Raw genomic sequence first — 22,148 nt, 5'->3', positions numbered from 1 at the left:
GAAGGATCCTGACTCTCAGGCAGCTAGCAATCCCTGCTACATGTGAAAAACTAGGACTGCTTTGGTAACTACTCACTAGAAAAGTACTGTGCTCTCAATCACTCTTTTGGGGTTTTATAGAGTAATGAAAAATAACTACCCATCTAAGAATATAATAGAAAAAAGCTAGTTTAGTTTTTGCTAATATTAACTGATTAACTATCCAGGATCAAAAGGAAAAGAGAAGGAAAAACTAAATAGCAGAAAGATTAGATAAGGACACGTTCTCAGCCATGATGAACGCATATACTCCCCCGGTTAGGAGGTCTCTAAAATTTGTTTGAAAATAATCCTAATAACTCCTCCAAAGTCCCCAGGCTAAGGAAGTTATGGATCCCAACAACTAGGAGTCAGCCTCCGTCCCCCAGTCCCCATAATTTTAATATGCATGAGAGCTGATGGCATGTGGGAACAATCAATGAGAGAATGACAGCTGAGTAAAACTTCCCAGCAAGCGAGTAAAACTGCAGCCTAATCCAGTCACACCCTTTGCAAGTCTGGTTTGGGGTCCTTCCCCACCCCATAGCCAGACAACAGAATAATTTTTAATTCATTTTCAGACTGGGCATTGTTGTTTGTAAACAACGGGTGAAACTCTGAGATATTCAGAAAAAAATCTCCAAACTTAAAAACAAATTTAAAAATAACCAGGAATTTTCAAAAATACCAATACAAATGTTTATTAAAAAAATTAAATACACAGATCTTTTTAATCCTGTATTTTTTAATACATAAGCTACATTCTCTCAGGGATAACCGAAGTAATGCTCACATGACCAAATATCCACATGCTTTGCTCTATGTTCATTTTCTGAGCATGCAATAGATTTTGGCAAATTTTTGTTTAAAAGAATGGGGATTTGGAAACTCACCAAGATGAACTTCCCAAAGAAGATCCTTGGAGAAAATATGAGCCTGTCTATTGAAAATATTTCCACCCTCTGAAGTACTGCTGAAATAATTGTTAACTCTTTCAGAGCTGAAAAGGGGATCAATATTATTCAGATATTCTACACCCTCTTACTCAGCATATGGTTAAAAATAGGAGGAAATTTTATGCCCTGTGTCACACATCTATTTACAATAAGTACAAAATAACTCCTGTACTGTAAATAAAAATTAGTACTAGAACCCCAGACAACAGGACAACTATTTATCAGTGAGACACTTATAAATTCCAGGCAGCACTTTTATGCATGTGTAAGGACCAGTAGATTAATGTAATTTCCTAAATCAAGGCCTTTAACTGAAGCAAATTTAGTCTCTGATTCCCTATTAGCTACCTTTGGGAAAATCTTTTATTGAATAACTTTCATTACTAAGGTAATTGCTATGAAAATACAAAATGGGTGTGTGCAAGGAAACAAGCCCCTTAGTGGCTGCACACGGTTCTATTTTGCACACTTGCTGTTAAAGGGTGAAAATTAAAAGCACAATTTCAACTTTAAAAGCTGCTCTAGTTTTTGTTAAATATCTATAACCAGATTGCAAGCAGTTAGCAATTTTATCATTATACACAGAAGATGGGTAAAGTCACAGATATTCACACACAAAAGAGATCAAAGTAATAATATAAAATTTTGGCACTATCAAAGAATGGTCAGAAACACATTACCACGCAAATACACAATATTTAGAAATTTTTGGAAAACTGTTCCACAGGTGTTTTTTAGTTACAGGTAGTTCAGTTATGGCAGGAAAACAAGAACCTCAAGAATTTTATCATAACACTGGTTAAGAACTTCACACAGAGCACTGGCAGAGAGTGTAAACACATGCATTTAAATCTGCTGCTCCTAATAGCCAGTGTATAAACTGTTCTAAGTAGTAATAAATGTTTGCTGGTTTGAAGAGAAACAAAAAAGCAATATATGCCTAATTAAAAACAAACTGCTACAACCTAAATCTGACAATAAGTGTTTCATAAAAAAAAAATCTAGAACAAACAGATTAAGAGGTTTTATAAAGCAGCTGGGTTTTGATAGTTGATTCCAGAAGTGCTGCATTTGATTCCAATGTCACGGTCATCTAAAAAGCATTCTTGAACTACTTAAAAACAGTGGTTTAGCATGATCCATTTGTTTCCATCTGGATATAAAAAAATTATGAAGAAAACCAGTTCACAAAAGAGATAGAACATAAGCTATTTTTGAGTACATCCATGCTTGCTTGGCATGGAAAAGACTAGCTATCACACTCATTTCAGCTCATCATGTTTTAAATAATCAACATATCCTACCATTTTGTGTGAGTTTGGTGGAGCAGAGAAAGGATGTAATCCAGAAGGACTCTTTAGTGGTTTTTACTGCTTGGCTGTTGTTTCCTAGGGATATTCCCTTTGAAAAGGGGAGTTTGAGGTAGCGACCAGAATCCTGAAGGTTTGCATTTTCTTCACACTGTGGAAACAAAACGGTTAAAATAATGCACAAAACAATTGACCAAATCCCTTAATTATATGAATCATTGTTTCTCAGTCAGAAACTGAAGAATTTCCACTATGCCTGTTACAACTTTGGTTTTAGAACATAGCATCGTATATTGACATTGAAATTTAACAAATTTGCACAGGTTACATTAAATTAATAGCTGCAAATTTTCACGTCGAAAACGAAACTTTATCTGGGAGCACATAAAATCCTCTAAACAAAGTGACAACTCTTATACATGGAAAGAGAATTCCACAAAGTTAAAATAACTTCCCTTTGTGAAATTCATTATAACACAATGTGATATAATAGTAAGACTTCGAAAAACCAATGCACTGAAACACATACCTAGATTCAATTGCAGTTTATAGATATATTCACCTTTTAGGAAGCTGAACATTAAACAATCAGCAATGGATATTTTAATGGTGACAAGATTATCAGTCATTTGATAATCAATACAGACTTTCTCAACTTAATGTCTCTGGGCATTTAAAGTAGGTTCCAGTGGAATCATTACTGCTAATGACTGCTAATTCAAATTACCTTGTGTACAATTAGTTCATGGGTGCCATCTGGCAGAGTCCTCCCATTTTCCTGCATCAGGGGCACGAAAGAAAAGCCAAACAACTTCTTCTCACCCTTTTCTTTTGCTGAAATGCATGTATAAATAGCAGCAGTTAAAGATAACAGTATACTTTTTGGCAAAATAAATGTCTGCAATGCAATATAAGAAAGTACACTGGAGCTGCAGCTAGTCAGACGAAGATTATCTTGAATTGCTGTGCCAATTTGCACATTGTCTCCTTTTTTATCTAACTTTAAATGAGAAGGGAGTATTCTAAAATAATTTAGTATATGTTAACAACAAATAATATAGGCCACCAATATGCAATCTTAGCAACATATAGAAGCTTATCCCCCTCTGTGAAACCTGCCTCTCGTGCCTTGGAACGCAGAATGTGGAACCAGTCAGCAATTTTTACCTCAAAATCATCTTTAATATGTTTCATAATGTTTTAAAAATTTTAGAATTTTGTTAGTAAAAAAAAAGCATTTGAGAGAAAGTTCATGCAGCTGTCTTTTCCCTGAGGTGTTATGGAAACTCGTGTGCTGACTACAGCCGTAAGGGGAGGACTAGCAGAAGTCATGAGCACCACTCACTGGAACAGTGCCGGAATTCACAGCGGATGTGAGCTCCTCTGAACTTATCCACAGGAATAGGAAGTTTCAGCAGCTCAGCCCATCTGGGGCCATTGTTATGATAAAGCACAAAAGAATGGTACTCGCTGGCTGGGGGCTCTCCAGAGCCAAATGAGATAAAATCCTAAGGAAGAAAAAATATTAGTAAGGAGAGATTAGTTCACTGGTAAAATGTCATCAAGGACTGCTCTTCCAAGGAAAACTATTTAAGGTTTACATTCATACCATAAGTGCCAAATGTAGTACAATGTTCAGTGCTTTATAACCCTCAAAAACAGCAGCATGTTTTTTTATGCTTGCAATTAGAAAATTAGAAATGGCAGGAATCATTCACATAATTTAGAACAGAAGTGTTTATCATGGGGTACTGGGTGATCAGGGAGGCTTAAGCAACACACATGTTGTGGATTCCCGTGACACAACACAATCCTGCCAATGTTATGCCCCAGCAACAAAAAATGGAATTGAGACCAGAACAGCCCAGGCTCAAGATCTCCAGTGAACTGAAAAAAGCCTGTAGCCCTGGCACTATCAGTGGTATGCCCCAGCATTAGAAAATAAATGAGGATTCTGTGATCAGGAAGAAGGAATTTGTTGGCAGCCTTTACAGCACCCATGATGGACTCCCCATAGCAAAGTAGACAAATGGATTTGTCTAAATCCTGCCTTGGGGATATCTATTAATTCTCTGTGGGAAGGTAAGGTGTAGCTTTTGCAATTATAATCTAAATATCATGGTTTTGTTTTATATATACATACACATTTATGTGTGTATATATATATATATATATAGTGTATCTATATTGGATGCCATGGATCAATATGCAAAATTTTACTTCAGATACACAAACACACAATTTGAGCCAGGCTTTTTTCATTGTGTTACCCCACAGCCCATGAAATCATGCAGAACATATTCAAATTTAAAACAAAACAAAAACAATATAAAAATATGTGAGGAAAAGTTTGAATGTGAACAGAAATCTTGTTGGTACAGAAATCTTTCTGGTACAGAAAAATTTTGAGAAAGAGTCATCTATTAATAATTAAAATTTAAGCTATTGCCTGTTTGTAAGCCGTCACCAGCACCATACAATAAAATTTGAAGATGAGAAGGAAAATTAATTTACTTTTTCTACTGATAAATGGTGCTGACTTCTGCAGCAAGAATCCCTAATTTATTAAAATCAGACCCAAAATTCACACTTATCAAGAGAAGTTGTTCTGTGCAACATTAAAAAATTGCATATTTCTAAGAAGAATTCTTAGGAAATACAAAATTTTCCCAAACTTGATCTTGCTTCAACATTTTCCAACATCTTAATGGAATCATCAGTTATTTGGTTGGCAATTTTACGGGTTTATTCCAATCATGTAATTCATCACAGAACTAAAACATATATTAAGGTTTTATATAGACATTTTAAAAATGTTTTCAGCCAAGTGGAAACACTTTGAATAGCTAAAGACAGCAAAAGATAAACATGTCATTTCCAAAGCCTTTTTGCATTCTTCAGTCAGTGCCACAAAAGAAGACTTGCATATGAAAAAGTTATCAAAATTAACTACAGCAAGGAAAAACATAAAACAAAAATACCTTTAAAATTTGACCACTGCTGTCCACAACATGCATTGTCACTTCCACATTTCTGGCCACACTTTTCCCTCCTTTCTCAAATTCTCCTCTTTCTACAGTGATATATAAATCATTCCTCATTTCACCTATCAAAAAAACAAACAGAACAATGTGTCCAAAAGTCAGTCCAGCTTGCTCACTTTTGATTTCAGTACTTCATTAGATTTTCATTTTGTCTTACAAAGGATAATGCTATAGCCACAATTTATCAGAATTTTTGGATTTGAAACAATAATTTGTTTAAAACAATAAACCAAGAAAAGAAAAAGATCTTCATCCCTCTCAAAACCCAAAGATTATTTGCCATACTAAACCAATTCTAGAGGCTTCTACTCATCTGTTGGGTCTGTTTGGTCTTTTCATTGGCCCTTCTATCTGTAGTGAAGCTAGTGTTTAGTTCCACCTAATTTAATTCTTCTTCTAATCTAAGGCAATATTAATGCATTTCCTTTCATTTGTAATTGTTACAGTTCTCTGTTTAATTGATTACAACTTTTTTCTGCTTAGTCCTAACAGGAAATGTATCATTTTGCAAAAGGAAAAAACAAGAAGTTGGTGTTATTTCCATTAGAAGGGTAGCCTTCCCAGATTGTGAGCGTTACAATTTGAAATCTAAAAAATCTCCGTATATTTTACATTAATAGACTGTTCCAAAACTTATGAGAAAAAAGTTTGCTTTGTTAGCTTATTTTTTGCTTGTTGGAAAGGCTTCTGAGAAATTAGACTCTTCATCAGGACATTTAAACTACAAATCCAATACAGACACTACCTCAGTACCATATGGTATAAACAAGGACTGCTAGCATATCTAAATTTAAATTCTTTGCACGTTTGTGCTGTATCACACTCAGTAGTCTGTCAGAACAGAAACAGATCATATAGACAAGATCAATAGTAATTTTATTTTAGTTTCAGTTGACACAGATTGCAAAGTTTGATGAAAAGGGGAAAGAGTGGGGACAGTGGGGACAGGATACTGAAGTGCCATAGTAGCGAAGCCCCTGTTCCATTTAAAGATGCTAAATCTATTTGTGAAGAGTGTTAACAAATCCAACTCTTGAACAAAATTACCAGAACTACTTTGAAACAATTGGACATTCCTTGTTAAAAGCAGAACAATGTAGGATGAAAGACATCATAATTAGGAGAATTTTCTAAAATTCTTATTTCTGGACTTTGTTGAAATAGAAATTGAGAATATATGTTTTCATCTAGAGAAATGCAAGTTTAGTGAAAAGGGAATATCATCTTTTAATAAGGCAGATTTTCACTCAGCACTGCTGAAAGTGTGATAGTTTAGTATATTTATAGGTGTGCCACTTGGAAGGCAACCATGGGATGTGTACTTGTACTGTCGGTAAAAGTAATTATAATATATGTAACATAAATAATTAATGCATTTTCAATTTCTAGCTTCATTTTAATTTGCAAGTAGAATTTTACTTGCTTGAACTTTCCACAATACTCTCATGTTTCACATTTCTTGTATTGTACTGCATGCAACTCTCTGGTGATTTTTAAGTAACAGAAACAATGATCTTGCTATAGTAATCAAATATTTTTATAATATTATTACATCACTGGATGCAAAATAATTAAATGAATCCTCCGAAGCACAATCTAAATGATAAAAAAGTTAAAGAAGAAACTGCCATATCACAAATCCCTCAAGACCCATGCCCATAAACAAGGGGGGAAATCTGCTATTGTATTACCTCATTATCAGTTACCTGCTGAAACAATCATGGGCAGAGGCTAGAATACAGCTAGACAGAATCAACAGAACAAATACTAGATAGTATTCACTTAAGAGTGTCTGAAGTCAAGGATGAAAGAGCTGAATTACTAAAAAGTGAGAGCAACCACCAGATCAGTCTCTGTTTCCTGCTGGGAAACAGGTTTAAAATAAGCAAAAGGTGATGGTTATTCAGGTGATGGACTTGTAAGGAAAAACAAAAACCAAACCAAACAAAACCAAACACAAAAGCAATCTCAAAACAAAACCCAAACACAAACCCAAAGCTTTCCAAAGGATGTTGTGAATGCAAGTAATGTAAAAGGATGAAAGGAAAGGATGGAGAAATTGTGGAAAAAAGATCAGCTACAGGATATGAAAACGGCAACCATGAGAACTCAGGATATCCCTTGAGTTGAAAATAGCTGGAGGCTGGGAGAGCATCAGGGGGTAATTATCATACTCTTATTTGCACACTTAGCTTTTACAAAAATGGCATTTTTCCATCTTCCTTAACAGAAATTCTCTCTCCAAAAATTATGATTGTCTGTTTAAATCAAGTTAGGCCATTCTTTTGTGATTCCACTTCCCATAAAAAACATTCCAAATCCTCTATAAAACATTCAAACATCAGCACATTGCTGAATATATCTATATTCCTTTATCTGATCTTTCTTATTTATGGTAACCATAATTAAACACTTGATTATAAGAATATACATCATTTTCCTCTGGGATCTTTGCCTTCACTGGTACACCACACAGATTAAATCCATGCCTTGTCACTAGGGTAATCAATTACAACCATAAGTAGCACTGCAAGGCCAAGTCCTGCTGAACATCAGAGTTCTGAGGTAGACTTTGGTGAGTACAAATGGAATCTTCAGCTAAACCATCTGCATGACACAAATCTTACAGGTGTATGTGTAATGAGACTTTACAGCGTTGCACTTCACCAAATGTGAGGAATTGGCACAGAAATTGGAAGGGCACATTTCAAACAGCACAGTACATCAGATTTTAATTGCTGGTTGAAAACATACCTACAGAATGAAATCTCTATCAGACAGAGGCTTTAGATGAGATGAAAAAAGCAACACACTAATTCCAGCCCATTTCTGTGCTAAGAAATACAGTGTCTCCTTCTCCAAGGAGGAGGAAACATCCAATGGTTGTTTTCAGCATGATGTTTGGTACAGGAATAAACAACAGAAAACTACATCAAAAAATGTGCTCAGCTTTTGAAGTGACAAACCTACCCTCTGCCTATAATGATACTGACTGGTATGGATGATCTAGACTACTTGAAAGCATTTGTTTCAAAAGAAAGGGCAGCTCATTTCTCACTGCTCTGATGGAGCATTTCCATTCCCTGGCCCCTGTTATGACAGGTCACTTTCTCCTTTCTGAATTTGGGGCATCCAGACTGTGAAATGAACATGCAGAGAGCAACATCCAGCCAATAACATTCTTAGCCAGAGTCAAATCCTACTGTAAATCAGCTTTGCCTAGGACTTTCAGTTTTCTGGGTAAGAAATGACTATGAAATAGTGAATCACACACATTTAAAATCATTAAACATTTTCTGTGAAGCTAAACCACCTAAGTCTCCTTAGAAATCAAAGATACTTCACGCAGGTTATGAGCTGAGTCAACAGAAGCTGGAGAAAAGCAAATTAAAGTCTTGTGCTGCATTTCTGTGTTATTTGAATTATTTCAGTGCTTAGAAAGCTGTTTATCTTGGTAAAGCTACTTTCTAGACACTATTTTAAGAAAAAAATGAGGTTAACATGTTACAGCCAGCATAGGTAAGATAGAAGATTGTTGTATATTGGACATTGTTGTATATTGGGTGTGAGATGGTAAACAACAAAGAAGAAATAAAAAAGTTGGTGGTGGTCCCTATGAGAGTGGGAAGTAATAAGCTGTTTCTTGGAAAAAACAGAACTGTGAGGATCAAAGGGGGTATCTAGGGAAGCTGTTTGTTCATCTGACAATCCTGCAATTGAATGTGTTGAAGAGGGGTATATTCTGTCCTAATTACAGAAGTGACCCAATAAACCCAACACTTTGGGACTTAGTTAGCCCCCTATGATTTCACCTTTTCACCAAAAGCAGGCTGACAAATTCTTACCAGAGTTTCTAATAGTAAGTGAGGGTTAAAGCCATATGGGAACTGAAATTCCACAGCATTTAACAACAACAGCAAATCAAGCTGCAGAGGTGTGAATACAGACATAACATTTTGAGGTAGCACAAGTTTTCAGTGCACATTCTGCATGGACAGCCACTCTGGTATGTGAATTCCATTGTAAATGAAAGGTGTGGAATTGAAATGTCTGAGTTGCTAAACAGAAATGTGTACAGCACAGCATTGGCAGTACCAGCCTCACCGTATGGTCCTGCCAATACGTTGTAGCTTTGATCTGGCAAAATTATCTTGAAAGCACTCTCCATGGGCTAGGAGAGGAAAAACTCCAAACCCCTCTTGTCCCACTGTAGGTGCTTACCAGGTACATTATAGCTCAAGAATTCTTACCTACAAAGAAGCAAAAGCTTCATGACTTCAATCCAAATAGCAAATAGTACAAAGGCAAAATGGGGGCGAGGGACAGACACCTGATCAGCATCAATTACATGCAAAAGTCTAATATTAGGAACAGGAGGAAAGGCCAATTAAAGTCAAAAACAACCACAAGGAGACTGCTGGAGGATGCAGTTAACGGGGGTCAGCCTTCCTCAACCTGCCAACTATAAACTACAAATATTAAACAAGCAGTAAAGAGAAAAGAGCCAGGAGTAATTTCCAGGCTGGAGACAACAGTGTATGCTCAGGGACCTATTATGCCCACTGCAGAGTTCTATTCTGGGATACCTCTGCAGGCTCTCTTTCCTTCATAGGTTGGAGGCTCCATCCTCACTATCAAGGACCTGTGTACAAGCACTGCTCTCCTGCTGCTCCCAGGTTGGACCTGTGTGTAAACTGCCCCCAGCTCAGAGAGGCTTAACTGTACCCACTGAACTTCAGGTGACAGGAACAACACAGGTAATCACTAGTAAGGAGAAAGTCAGATCAGCACAAGCCTCAGCAGAGCCTTTGTATGTATCATTTGTGCTGTTATTTTTATAGAAACATCTGCACCTAACCTAAGCATCAAAGCAATGATCTTTCATCACAAAATTGTTTTTAAACTTACAGTGACAAAGCTCTGAGTTGCAACTGCAACAAGTATATTATAACAAGATTTTCTCGTATTTCAAACTTGTTTAGAACTGCAGAATCTCTTGTAGCATATTAATGTGAAACAAGGTTTTCAAGCAGAAGATAGCTGTCAAAGATCAAAGGTAGTGCCTTTGTTAGAAACAGTTTAATTTGCCAGTTATCCTCAAAAAGCTTTCTAGTGAAATAGATTTCAATTTGATTATTTATTAGGGTAACAAAACACAGCATGACTGCATTTGAACAAGTATCTCTGATAGTTACTGCTGTCCTGACAACAGCCACTAATGTAAAAATAAGTATACAGACCTCAGTAGGAGCTATTGTTTGGAACTGTTTTTTTGAAAGCATTGCTCAGAACTGTAGGACCTTTAGAATCATGAATTGCAAAAGAGCAAAAAAACCTAATTTTGTTTAAATTAAGTTCCTGTTCACCTACATCTATGTAAAATACAAGCTAATGAGATGCTTTATACTCTAAACATATCTTGAATAGCTCTTAAAAAAATTTCAGTTGTAGGGACTGAAAATCTCTGGATGTGGCACAGACAAAATGGTATTAACCCAGAATGTAAATCTTGTGGATGAAAACATTCTAGAGAAAAGATCCTTAGAAATCTTTGTAGAATGGGAAGAGTTGTGTAGCAACTGCCAGTGGGAAGATATTTAAAAAAAAAAAAAAAAAAAGCAATGAAAAAAAAAGCAGCAGAAGGTGATTTGAACTTTTAACTTGAGGAGAGTGCTAAGGAAGCTTAGTGAAGTTTTCTGTCTCACTAATCCCCTTCTGGCAGTTGAACTTTGATGATTTCATAGTCCAACTTCCATGCAATGACCTGGGACATCTTCAATTAGAGCAGGTTGATCAGAGCCCTCTCCAATTTGTCCTTAAATGTTGCCAGGGATAGGACATCTACACTCTCTCTGGGCACCCTGTGTTGGCATTTCTCCCCTTTTTTAAAGAAATGATGCAATGTTTCCTTTTTTACAATCACTGGGTACTCCATGTGACCGCCATGACCTTTCAAATATCATGGAGAGTGGCTTGGCAACTACATCAGCCAGTTCCCTCGGGACCCTGGGACGCATTTTGCCAGGTCACACAGATTTAAGTATGTTCAGGTTTCTCAGGTGGTTATATTTTCCTACAGAGGGAGGAACTTTGCTCACTTCAGTCCCATCCTTGAGATCCACAGATTTGAGAGGTTGAGAAGAGAGACTTACAGTGAAGCCTGAGGCAAAAATATTGCTGAGGACCTCAGCCTTTTCTTTTCATTGACTGAGACCATTTACCAGTCATGTTGATCACAAGGAGTATGCTTTTCTTTTCTGGCTGAAATACCTACAGAAGTTCTTAATTTTTCTTTGCATTCCCTTGCTGATTTCAGCTCCAACTTTGCCTTAGCCTTCCTGACCCCATCACTACACAACTGGGCAACATCCCAATATTCTTCCCAGCACACCATTCCTACTTTCACTGCTTCTGCATTTCCCTGTTGCCCTTTAGTTTGACCAGCATGTCTTCATGCAACTATTCTTTTCTCTTGCCTTCCCTTCCTGATTTCTTACACATTTAATTTAAAAACAAAAATTAATTAAAAAAAACAAGTTAAGCAACCTCAGATCATTTGTGAAAATTGTAATACAGAAGAATGTTATCTGAGAGAAGGGCATTCTTAAGGACAGCAGCTCAGGAAGGCACACAGGCATGCTGCATTTCACAAAGAATTTCATCACTGCAGGAAATAAAATCCCATTACTTGAACAATTTCCTTTTTGTTTTGCATTTTAGAAGACACTGAAAGACTGACTGGCTGCTTATCAGGGAATATATTCAGCACTTTCAAAAAGGGGGGCAAATCTCATTGACATGCTTGAAGCTGCCAGTGAACATGTTTGAATTTTAAAGACTGTGACAACCACCAGTCAGCTGTCTGTTCAGCACTTTTTCCCCACAGAGCATACCTTCACTTCTCCATCACTGAGGCAAAGAAAAACCAAATAAATTTTGCACACGTCCACAATATTTATGACTAATATACACACATGACTCAAGAATGAGAAAATGTTTTTTTAGTGCTTAAATACATACAAAGAAGAACTCAGACTGAGACCTTCTGGGTGACATTTAACAATAATAATAATGATAATTTAACAAAGAATTATTTGGGGCAGGTTGTGTGTCTGTATTTAAGTATATTATAGGGAATAGGCAGAAAAAAATTAAGGCAATTTCTACTTTTTATATACTAGCAGCTACTTTATGTATTATGACTGGTATTCTTGTTTATATATGGGAAACCTAATTAAAATAACTCTGCATATGTTAGGATTCTGGGAGCATTGGGTCACTTTGGTAACACCACTGCCTTTTTATTATTGGGTTAAGTAGACTTGGGCATTTAAATCAGAGATGAGTAAACTGATTTTTTGGGTACTCTCCTCAGTTACTTTACTTTCATTTTTTTAATAAAACATTTTCTGCATTTTCAGCTTTACAGCAGAAACACTCAACAAGCTCTAAAACACACTCACCAGAAAACACCTGATTAAGAAAATGAAATGCCCTTTACAAGGAAGTCTCAAACAAATACTTTCAGATTTGAAATGGGTTGTACATTTACCACACAATACCCAATTGTTCTTTGACTTCTTTCTCTTCCTTCTAACCATGAGATGTTAAACAAGCTGCTTTAATCAAGTGAGGAATAAAAGACTTGCGAACTTTTTTCAACAGAAAACTTTGACCTGTTGACTTTGTCTAACGTCATATAAAGAAAATATTTCCAACAGAATTTTGAAAGACTGCTTACTTTAACAGAGTAAAGCATTCATTTGTTAGTTTGCCAGTGTTCCTTACCCAGTTTATCAGAGAAAAACTTCCAAGTCCTAACTGTCCTTGCATTAGCCTCCCATGCATCACTGCTACTTATTCTATACTCAGTAGAAAGCCAGATTATTCCTCAAATACCATAAACTGCAGAAGACTCCTTTCCCCATTCTTCATTCCCAGAGATTTTAAATCAAGGGAAGTACAATTAAATTCTGGCTTGTCTTCCCTTTTCATAGTTTTCTTCTATTTTTTTCCTTCAGTTTCTAATGAACCAAAAAAATAAGACAGGAGATGGAAAGGAGAAGGAAAACAATACACAAGTTCCTTGCACTTGTCTAACCAAATACATCACACCCTTCTTTTCTCCAGTGACTTGTATAAATGTTAATTCCTTCAACAGATAGGATTAAAGTTTCTAAATAGCATTAAAATAGGATTTGAAAAGTAGAGGATATTCCCCCTAGAGTACTTCAGTTTTGTGAAAGGTCAAAATGGAGGGTGTGTCTTTACTCCACCATATTGCTCAAACATATTTTGTGTAACTAATATATCCAGCGGCACAAGTTAAATTTAAACTGTTTGTATTTCATATAATATAAAGAAAAGCCTGGAAAAATTCACTCCACTGCTCAAGGGAGAAAAATGTTGAAGTGTGTCAGACATAGATTTATTCTCCTAGAATCAACACCTCTTTACTAACTCCAAGATCACTGTTAGACACAGACACTTACTGTAATGAGGACAACATATTCCATAGCTTCCTTTACATTTTTGCAGAATCTTTTTCTATGCTTTGAAAGAATGACTGCCTCTAGTCAAAAATCACATAATTGATAATGAATGTTATCACAAAGATAGCATTTTGTGAGACCATTTGTATAAAAAGACAAAGATTCTACTTCTAGTTTTATTTTAAAAAGCTTCTGAAAATAGTAAGAAAGGCTGGTGAGTGTGTACTTGGACATGAAAAGACCTTTTAATAATCCAGATGAAAGCATGATTAATACATTCAGTAACTTTGAAGGACAGGATCTGATGAGATTTAACTGGACAGCAAAAGGACATCTAATGAATTTAAAAGGCGACAAACATAAAGCAATGCAGATGCGATGGGAAAAAAATTCAGTTGCTTTTCCTAAATTGAGCATATGAAAGCCTAACATAGGAAACCTAAAAGCATGGCAATACCCTGGGCCCCTCATTTTATCTGATAAATGAGCAGAAATTGCAAAAAAGAAAAAGACAATGTTGAAACAAAATGAAGCTTTTAATCTTTGACAAGTAAGTTTGAAGGAATGAAAGTTCCTCTGCAAAAATTAATAGTGCAGCTGCATGTAGACTTTTTAGCAACGCTATTTGTCAAAATTTATCGCAGAAATAGAAAAGGACCAAAGCATTAAGTATTACAAGGCAAGACTTCTCCAGTCAGGACTGACTAGCCCAGCTCTAGGTACCAGTATAGGTACCACACTAAGCTTGTGTGCAAGGTAAACACTGGTCAATGTAGAACCCTTACAGGGATGCACCAATTCTTTAACCTCTTCTAATATCACACGAGTTTAATAATTTGGATGGATAGGAAGAAATATTAACTCTTATCCTTAAATCAAAGCATATCATGATCAGCTAGCAGCAGCGGTAATGGCACCAGTTCAGATCATAAACTGAAAAAAGGATAGCTAACTGATATCCACCTGAGAAAGTCTCTTGAGATGTCGGCCCACAGGCCGATTGCTTACACACCAAAGTATATTTTATGGATTAAGATATTTTGAACTGCTGTCTCTAAGTCAAGCAGCCTTTCAAAATCAAATCCATAGCTGTTTTAAGTCAGAATTGTCTTGTCATAATACTATAGACAAAGCTGCATAGAGGAAGTTTGTAGGGAAAATTCCAGGAAGGAAGGCTGGGACCTCACAGAATTGCTTAGTGAAAAAAGTATTCTACAGGAAGACGATGAGATTATTATAAGTGCTCATGTATCACACTGAATGGATTTTGTCTTTGGATGTAGTAGTTAAGTAGTCAAGACAACAACTACCAGTAAACTACCAGTAATAGACTTAGCACTGTTACAAACAGTGCAGCTTAAATGAAGTAAAGCAGATGCAGCTCTGATCTGGAATGTACAACAAAGGAAGACATGAACCTATGTTTATGCTTACCACACAAAAGTTTAGTCTTTTTACAGCAGGGAGACAGAGTGGGCATCTAGTGAAGCCAGTTAAGTCCTCATTTAGACAAACAGCTGTCCAATTGTAAAAACTCCAGGCAACACATATTAGTGATCAGGTTTATTTACAGAATTAGATATTTTCCACAATGGTACCAAAGAACATGCACATGCATGTGTATAAAGCGTGAGCATGAACAGCACTGAAGGCATGCACTGATACAGGTGCTCTAAGTCAAATTTGGAAAGAGATTCCATAATACTGAACTACATAAAATAGCAAAAAAGCTGGTAAAAGTATGCATAGAAAAAGGGCCTTCACATTTCATTACCTATTATGTATGTAAATTTAACTCAGAGTGCTCCTCAAAAGTCTACTACATTTGTAGATATCAAATGCTGAATTTTATATACTAAGTAATGATGTAGTTGTCAGGAAATGGTGAACACAGAAACTCAATGTGCAAGCACAGGTGTCCTTCAATGTTGTACAAAGCTTCCTGAGAATATTGGCTGTATATCTGCAGACAACCACACTAGAATGCTGGAAGAGAATTTACCAATGCTTGCATGAAGTCTGCCCTGAAATCCCAGCCAAACCTACAAAATGCATGTTGACTATCTTCACAAGTTGACTCTTTCACTGCCTGCCCTTCTTTTGTTGGCTAGAATAAAGTGAGTTACCTCTTTCACAACCTTTTAAAATCATAGCCATGTATTGTAGGATGGCTTTTATTCCAGCCATCTACTTCATTTCCTAAAACACTTCTTCATTGAGAAACTAACTGCAAGGGTCCTGGATAGTGTATTTTGTGGCTTCAGCCTGTCAAGCTGCAGTGACACAAAAAGCATTACTCCATAAAAACATGCACTATTATTGTCAATTCTGGTTTGGCACGTATGCTGATCCCAGTTACTTTTCACAGCAAAACCTCCACAGAGAAAAGCATTGGTATGACAAAAAAAGAAGGTCAGAGAGAGTTTAAATACACCAGAATAGGAGAGAGACTTAAAATATGGCATTTCTAAGAGAGATACTGCAGTTTAGCAGCATGAAGCATTTCTTATTGAATAATTCAAGAGAGTCTTATTCACAACACTAACCTAAGTGCTAATTAGCCACAGCAACACCCTTTAAACAAAAATATAAAATAAGATCTATTAATGACCATTTCTAGTGGCAAAAGATGAAGTTCTCTAATTTATCTGTAGAAAAAAAAAAACCACTTGAAGATAAATAGAATGAAAGGGGAGCTTTAAATTAAAAAAGCTTTTCAAAGGCTAGGTTGCTGAGGGCATTTCAGGGCCTAGGGCCCTACTCTGGTTAGTCCTTGAAACTTATCATTGCAAGACTGAGATGATTATTTCTCTTTAGGAGAAATCCCTTCTGTCCCAGCAAACACAGAAGTTGTACATTATTTAAACTCATGCATGCATACAATTGGACTGAGAAAGCAGTATACCAGAACCCATATATTATTTTTTAAACTAAAACAGTGACAAAGTGAACCTGCATAATTCTTTGAAACTGAGTCAAGAAACTCCTCCAGCAGCTGATTACACTGTACCCTGCTATAACATGTTTCTTGCAGTTTAGTACATTGCATTATTTCTCAAGTGGAAAATGAAGGGATAAGAGATCAATTTATAGAACTTAGCAAATTTGATAACACAGAGCAGCAGGTCACTAAATCATAGATAACTGGGGAAATGATTCCTAATGGGAGTTACAGTGTGCTGAGTAAAACTGCTTCCACTGCTATCTGCCAGACTATCTACAACACCCATTTCATTCAAATTTCAAATCCAACAGTAAGACAACAAATAAAGCCTAGATAATAAGCCATAAAATGTCAATTGAATTGCTTCCATTAGGCATATATATATAAACTAACTTCAATTTAAATGGCACCTGACTTATGCATTTCATTATTCTAAATGCTGCAGCCATACCATTTTCATTGTAGTGCTGAAACTGTTTTATTAACTTGTGTTATGTGCATGTTTTAAGTGGCCAGTAGTGCTGATCAAGGATGCAGAAGGACAGATGCTTTATTGGCAGTAAGCACACAAGAGTGAATTCTCAGTTGTCAAGCTTCAGGCAGAAGTTCAAGAGAAATACATGCCCACAGCTAAAGCTGAGCCTCATTACTGACTTTCAAATGCCTGTTTAAAACCTCCTCGATTAGTGAAGTATGAAAGTTTATTTTTGCCTCAGAACCCTAGTTTACTTCTGATTTAGGTCCACAGGAATGCAAAGACAATCTTTATATGAAGAAGATAGTCCCTATTAAAAATCTGAAAGTCATAAGGATGATTTACATTTGAGAAAGTTAAGACTGTATGCGTGGAGACAGCTGAAACTAAGATGTGAGCTCCTCCCTGCAACATTTCTCAGCAACAACATAACACCATAATCATGCCAAACTGATCTGCTTGAAAGTATGCTTTTCCTTTAAAGAGACATTTGCTTCCTAATTTTCAGCAACCCACTGAACTTTCACAAAATTTCATTTCAGGGTTGTAATTATAAATTGTTCTATGATCTTCTTCCCATATTTCCTTCTTTACAATCACACTGACACAATCTTTCCACCTTCCTTAGCATTGGTTTAAGTACTTGCCTATTTTGTCATACAATATACACATAATGTAGTCTCTACATCTATATTATTATCCATTTCCAGTATTGGAGACACAAACCTCATGAAAGCAGAAGCTGTACAGTACCAGTGAAATTTTCTGAGTCTTTCTTTAAAAAGTTCCTATGAATTGGTTCTGCTGCTTCTCTTTTTACCTGCATAGAGCTCAGCAGTCTTGCATTCAGTCATCTTCACCTCTATAAAGTGGGGTTCCATCCCTCAAAAAAGGCTCCTATAGCCATAAGCTTTTTGACACTGGCATAGCAACTATACAATATAATGTAATGGGGCCATGGGACACAGTTTTCTTCTATCTTTATGTAAAAATGGTCATATAAAAGTCTCGAGAACTGTTTAAGAAGTTTTAGAATACAGTATTCATTTGAAAATCAAGTAATTTCTCATAATTCCTTTCTTTTACTGCTTATTAGGATAGTTTTCTCTTTCACTTACCAGGCATTATAATATTGGAAAAACCTAGTTTCCTCGTTATGGACACTCCATGGGTAAATCTGGATGTATACTCCCTCCTAATTTGTTCTATGTCTCCATGAAGCAACTGAAGAGAAACTGCCAGACCTGAAAAAGAAGAGAAAAACAATGAAAAATTAGACATTCAAACAGACTACTATCAGTACTTAAAAATTTTATATATTTGCAAGTATATATGCATTCTGGAAAACAGGAAATTCAGAGGAAGCCAACACACTTCAGTTCTGAAGTATATTTGTGAAGGGTATCAACACCAAAAAAATCAGTAAAGACTTGAAAACAACTACCTATGAAAACAAATTATTACTGATGTGTAATTGAACAACAATGACATGAATGAAAATTATATCAGTAGGGATGGAGTAATGTTTTAACTAAAAAGAAAACTAGAAAGAGGTCAATTTGGAGAAATTTCAATCAGAGCATTTGCTACCATTTTAATTTTTCACTTCCTTTAACACAACTGTGCCTTTATTGACCTGCAAGAAGAAGTGCACATACAATTTTCACCCTGAGCTATGGGTGTAACACAGAAGTCTCAGCACAGTGCATCACTTTATATCACCTCATACAATTTATTCACCCAAAATCTGAAGAGAAAAATTCTAGTAAGCAAATATAATCGGTATTCTTAGGAACGGTAATTTCATAATGACTGAAATAACAATTTTTGTTCAACATTTATCACATTTAATCAATCATAAACTTTCTTATGTTTGCTAGAAGACATGCAAAATGCAAGAGTGGCCGTATAATAATTTTCCAATTTTTATTCCTCCAGAACTAAGGAAGCATAACTTCTACTGCATCTGCAGTATACAAATAAATTGCAAAGAGCATGCTTTATTACAGTTGAGATTAACAAAGGCAACAGGCATGCCTTTTGGTTATTTCAAATATAGTCACTGAGGCAAGTGTCAGAATGATACAGCTTGTAAAGATTAATCTTGCCTGACCTTCAGCGTTACTACAGCATATCCTGTGTCAACATACAGATCAAGGAGAAGATAAAAGCAAACTCTTTGTATACACTCAACAACTGGAGATAAACAGACAACTCAGAAGAAGAGTCATAATGAACTTGAGATTAAGCTGAAGCAAATAACATGTACAACACAGACTGAACAACAAGGTCATCAGTCATTTTGGCTTTGAAAGGAATTTTCCCTACAACCATATTACTGCTTAACTGAATAAATTTTCTTGAAGTCTGGCAGTTCCTAAAATCAGGGCTCAAAACTCTGTACTATGTACTGCCAGTCCAGGCTCCTGCAGATCAGATATATAATTACCATGACAACTTTTATATTTTTCCCCTTACCTACACTTACACGTTCTTATTTTGGCAACTCCAGAGAATGTGATACTCTGACCAAAATTTCCTTCTCATGAAAAGCAGCTCGCCTACACATCTCCAACTGGGTACATAAACAAATCTTACAAGGAAAAGCATTCAGTGAAGTCTATTCTATTTTAATGACTGTATTTAATGCCATAGATATTAATTATTTTTGTAGGGGAATTTGTTCTATGGCTATACAGTGAAAGACCTTTAGGAAGGAGTGACAATCATTATTTGGGCAGGTGAGAAAACAAACCATACCATGGCCAGCTGCTAGTACAGAAGCTTGGTACAAAGCAAAATTCAGGCTCTGTTAGAGCAGGTGAAAGGTTTTTCATTGCTGTACAGGAAGAGCTGGGCTGGGTATAGCTCCCTGATAAATATGGATATTTACCCCACCCCCAATCTTGCTGCTTTTATATTTTAAGAAATTGTTATACATACACATGTATAATCATGCCCTCATATGCCCCCATTGCACTGTTTCCTTGGAAACCTGAAAAACCCGTTTGCTATTCTTACAGATCACATCAACCACAACAGCATTAATCAGATATTGTACACCACCTGGTGTAAAGTTATTGTGTTTTCTAAACAAAGGTTGAAGACTCCAAATTCAATTGTCTTTCAGCACAAATTTCACAGATTCCTTGAAGAATTTTATTTAAATTTAAAATCAGATGTCAAAAAAACCTCATCAATGGCTAAACAGTGTTAACCTGAGAAAAAAGCTATCTGTCAAGGATTTGAAGTGCTTGCTCATACAAGGCAAGAAAGATCTAGAGCTCTGTATTTCATGGCATTCATTGTTAGAGAATGCAGAGTCATCTTTATATATCCAAAAGCATCAAGAAATCTCTCAGTGAACACACCTGAAATACAGGTTAGTCATTTTACCTATAGTTTAAATACATCTTTGTAATATAAATGGCATGCATTCCCCAGCTTTTCAGAAAAATTAACACTGGATCACAGATAGCAAAGTTACTTAAAAATGTTATATGGTGTAAAGAGGCCAGTAAATGGAAAAGAGTGAAAGTCAACCAGAATGGAAACAAAGCAAGGATGCACAGAGAAGGAAATCTGAAGGACCTCCAAAAATCAAGTCTTCAAGTTAACAGTTTTGCCACTGAGGACCCAGCTGTCAAACAAAAGGGAACTGACAAGAAGTAGAACTGATAAATTTGGTAAAATGGTAAAGTTGGGAGCACATATACTTTACATAATCAATGAAAAGAACACAATTCCCAGGTAAGCATTCAGATTGCTCTGTGAAAACTCCACTGATTTTGCAAGATGCCCAGTCTACCCTCCATGAAGGACCTAAAATCATGGGAGGCATACTGTTACTGAGGTGTGGTGCCCACGTTACAGAACAGGTTGCCAGAATTCCCCATGATTTGTCACATTCAGGATGCTGAGATGGACAAAAGGAACATACTATATATCAAAGGGTTGCCCCTAGAGATGCTTTCACTCTGCTCTCAAGATCACACTATTTGATGACCAATAATTTGTCACTGGTGAGCTGTTCACAGGCTTTTAGTATCATCCTATGGCAGTACTTTCAAGGTGCGTTATTTATGGCCGTATGTCTTTACTCTTCTGTGTTCCATTTTAGTCTAGGGTTATAGCTAGTTAACTCTACACTGAGTAACTATGTCACAGCTATTTTTTAAATACAAAGCATACATACACCACACGACTGCACAAAACTAAACAAGAGTTATAATAAGGCAGATGAAATTTATTATTTTGTCATTATATATATGCTTTTACAAGTCAGAATAAATCTCTTGTCAGAACAATGCAGAGTAAGACAAGTCCAGCCAGCCAAAGCCAGACAGGTAAAGAGGACCTTGTCCTAAGCCAAACACAAAGCCTGTGGGCAGCTGCAAGCCACAGCAATGCTACATTCATGGGTTTATAAAAATGCAATACACTTGCGGAAGAAAGTTGACACCCATCATGACTGAGGAACCAGCAAATGTAATAAAACTCACAGGGAAGAGGTACTTTGTAAAAGATGGAATAATTCACATTTTGCAAGGGCCTAGAGTTTGTATGCTTATTATAAATTGAGCTACTGGAATATCAATAAGCATTAACTAACAGAATTTAAAACATTCTGACACCTCACATTCGGATTTTCAGAAGAATGAAGATTCAGCTTAGGAGGGACTCCCTCAGGCACATTGCAAAACAAAGTAGATTGAAGAGGAACTCACAAGCTGGAACACATCACCCTTAAACCAAAAGAGAGAAGCTTCAGACCAACTGTAAGGAAGAAATTCCTTATGGTGAGGGTGGTGAGCCACTGCAAAAAGATGCCTAGAGAAATTGTGGATGTCCCATTCCTGGAAGTTTTCTAGGCCAGGTTAAATTGGGCTCTGGGCAACCTCATCTAGTG

The 22,148-nt window shown here is 36.3% G+C and overlaps 1 protein-coding gene across 2 annotated transcripts in view; it reads right to left on the bottom strand.

Moving 5' to 3' along the window:
* DOCK4 (dedicator of cytokinesis 4) overlaps nucleotides 1-22,148 on the bottom strand; it is a 223,333-nt gene that overhangs the window by 76,454 nt on the left and 124,731 nt on the right. For both annotated transcript variants that reach the window (XM_084206500.1, XM_084206501.1), the window contains exons 13-17: nucleotides 18,358-18,483; nucleotides 5,266-5,390; nucleotides 3,630-3,792; nucleotides 3,012-3,118; nucleotides 2,279-2,435 (exon numbers count right to left, since the gene is read on the bottom strand). In XM_084206500.1, coding sequence (XP_084062626.1) covers nucleotides 2,279-2,435; nucleotides 3,012-3,118; nucleotides 3,630-3,792; nucleotides 5,266-5,390; nucleotides 18,358-18,483 — 678 coding nt within the window. The remainder of the gene's footprint in view (nucleotides 1-2,278; nucleotides 2,436-3,011; nucleotides 3,119-3,629; nucleotides 3,793-5,265; nucleotides 5,391-18,357; nucleotides 18,484-22,148) is intronic.

This window comes from Fringilla coelebs, assembly GCF_963513975.1.
Source record: "Fringilla coelebs genome assembly, chromosome: 5".
In the NCBI taxonomy this organism is placed as follows: Eukaryota; Metazoa; Chordata; class Aves; order Passeriformes; family Fringillidae; genus Fringilla; species Fringilla coelebs.
Note: the sequence above shows the minus strand (reverse complement) of the source record. Positions and strands in the feature narration are given on the sequence as shown.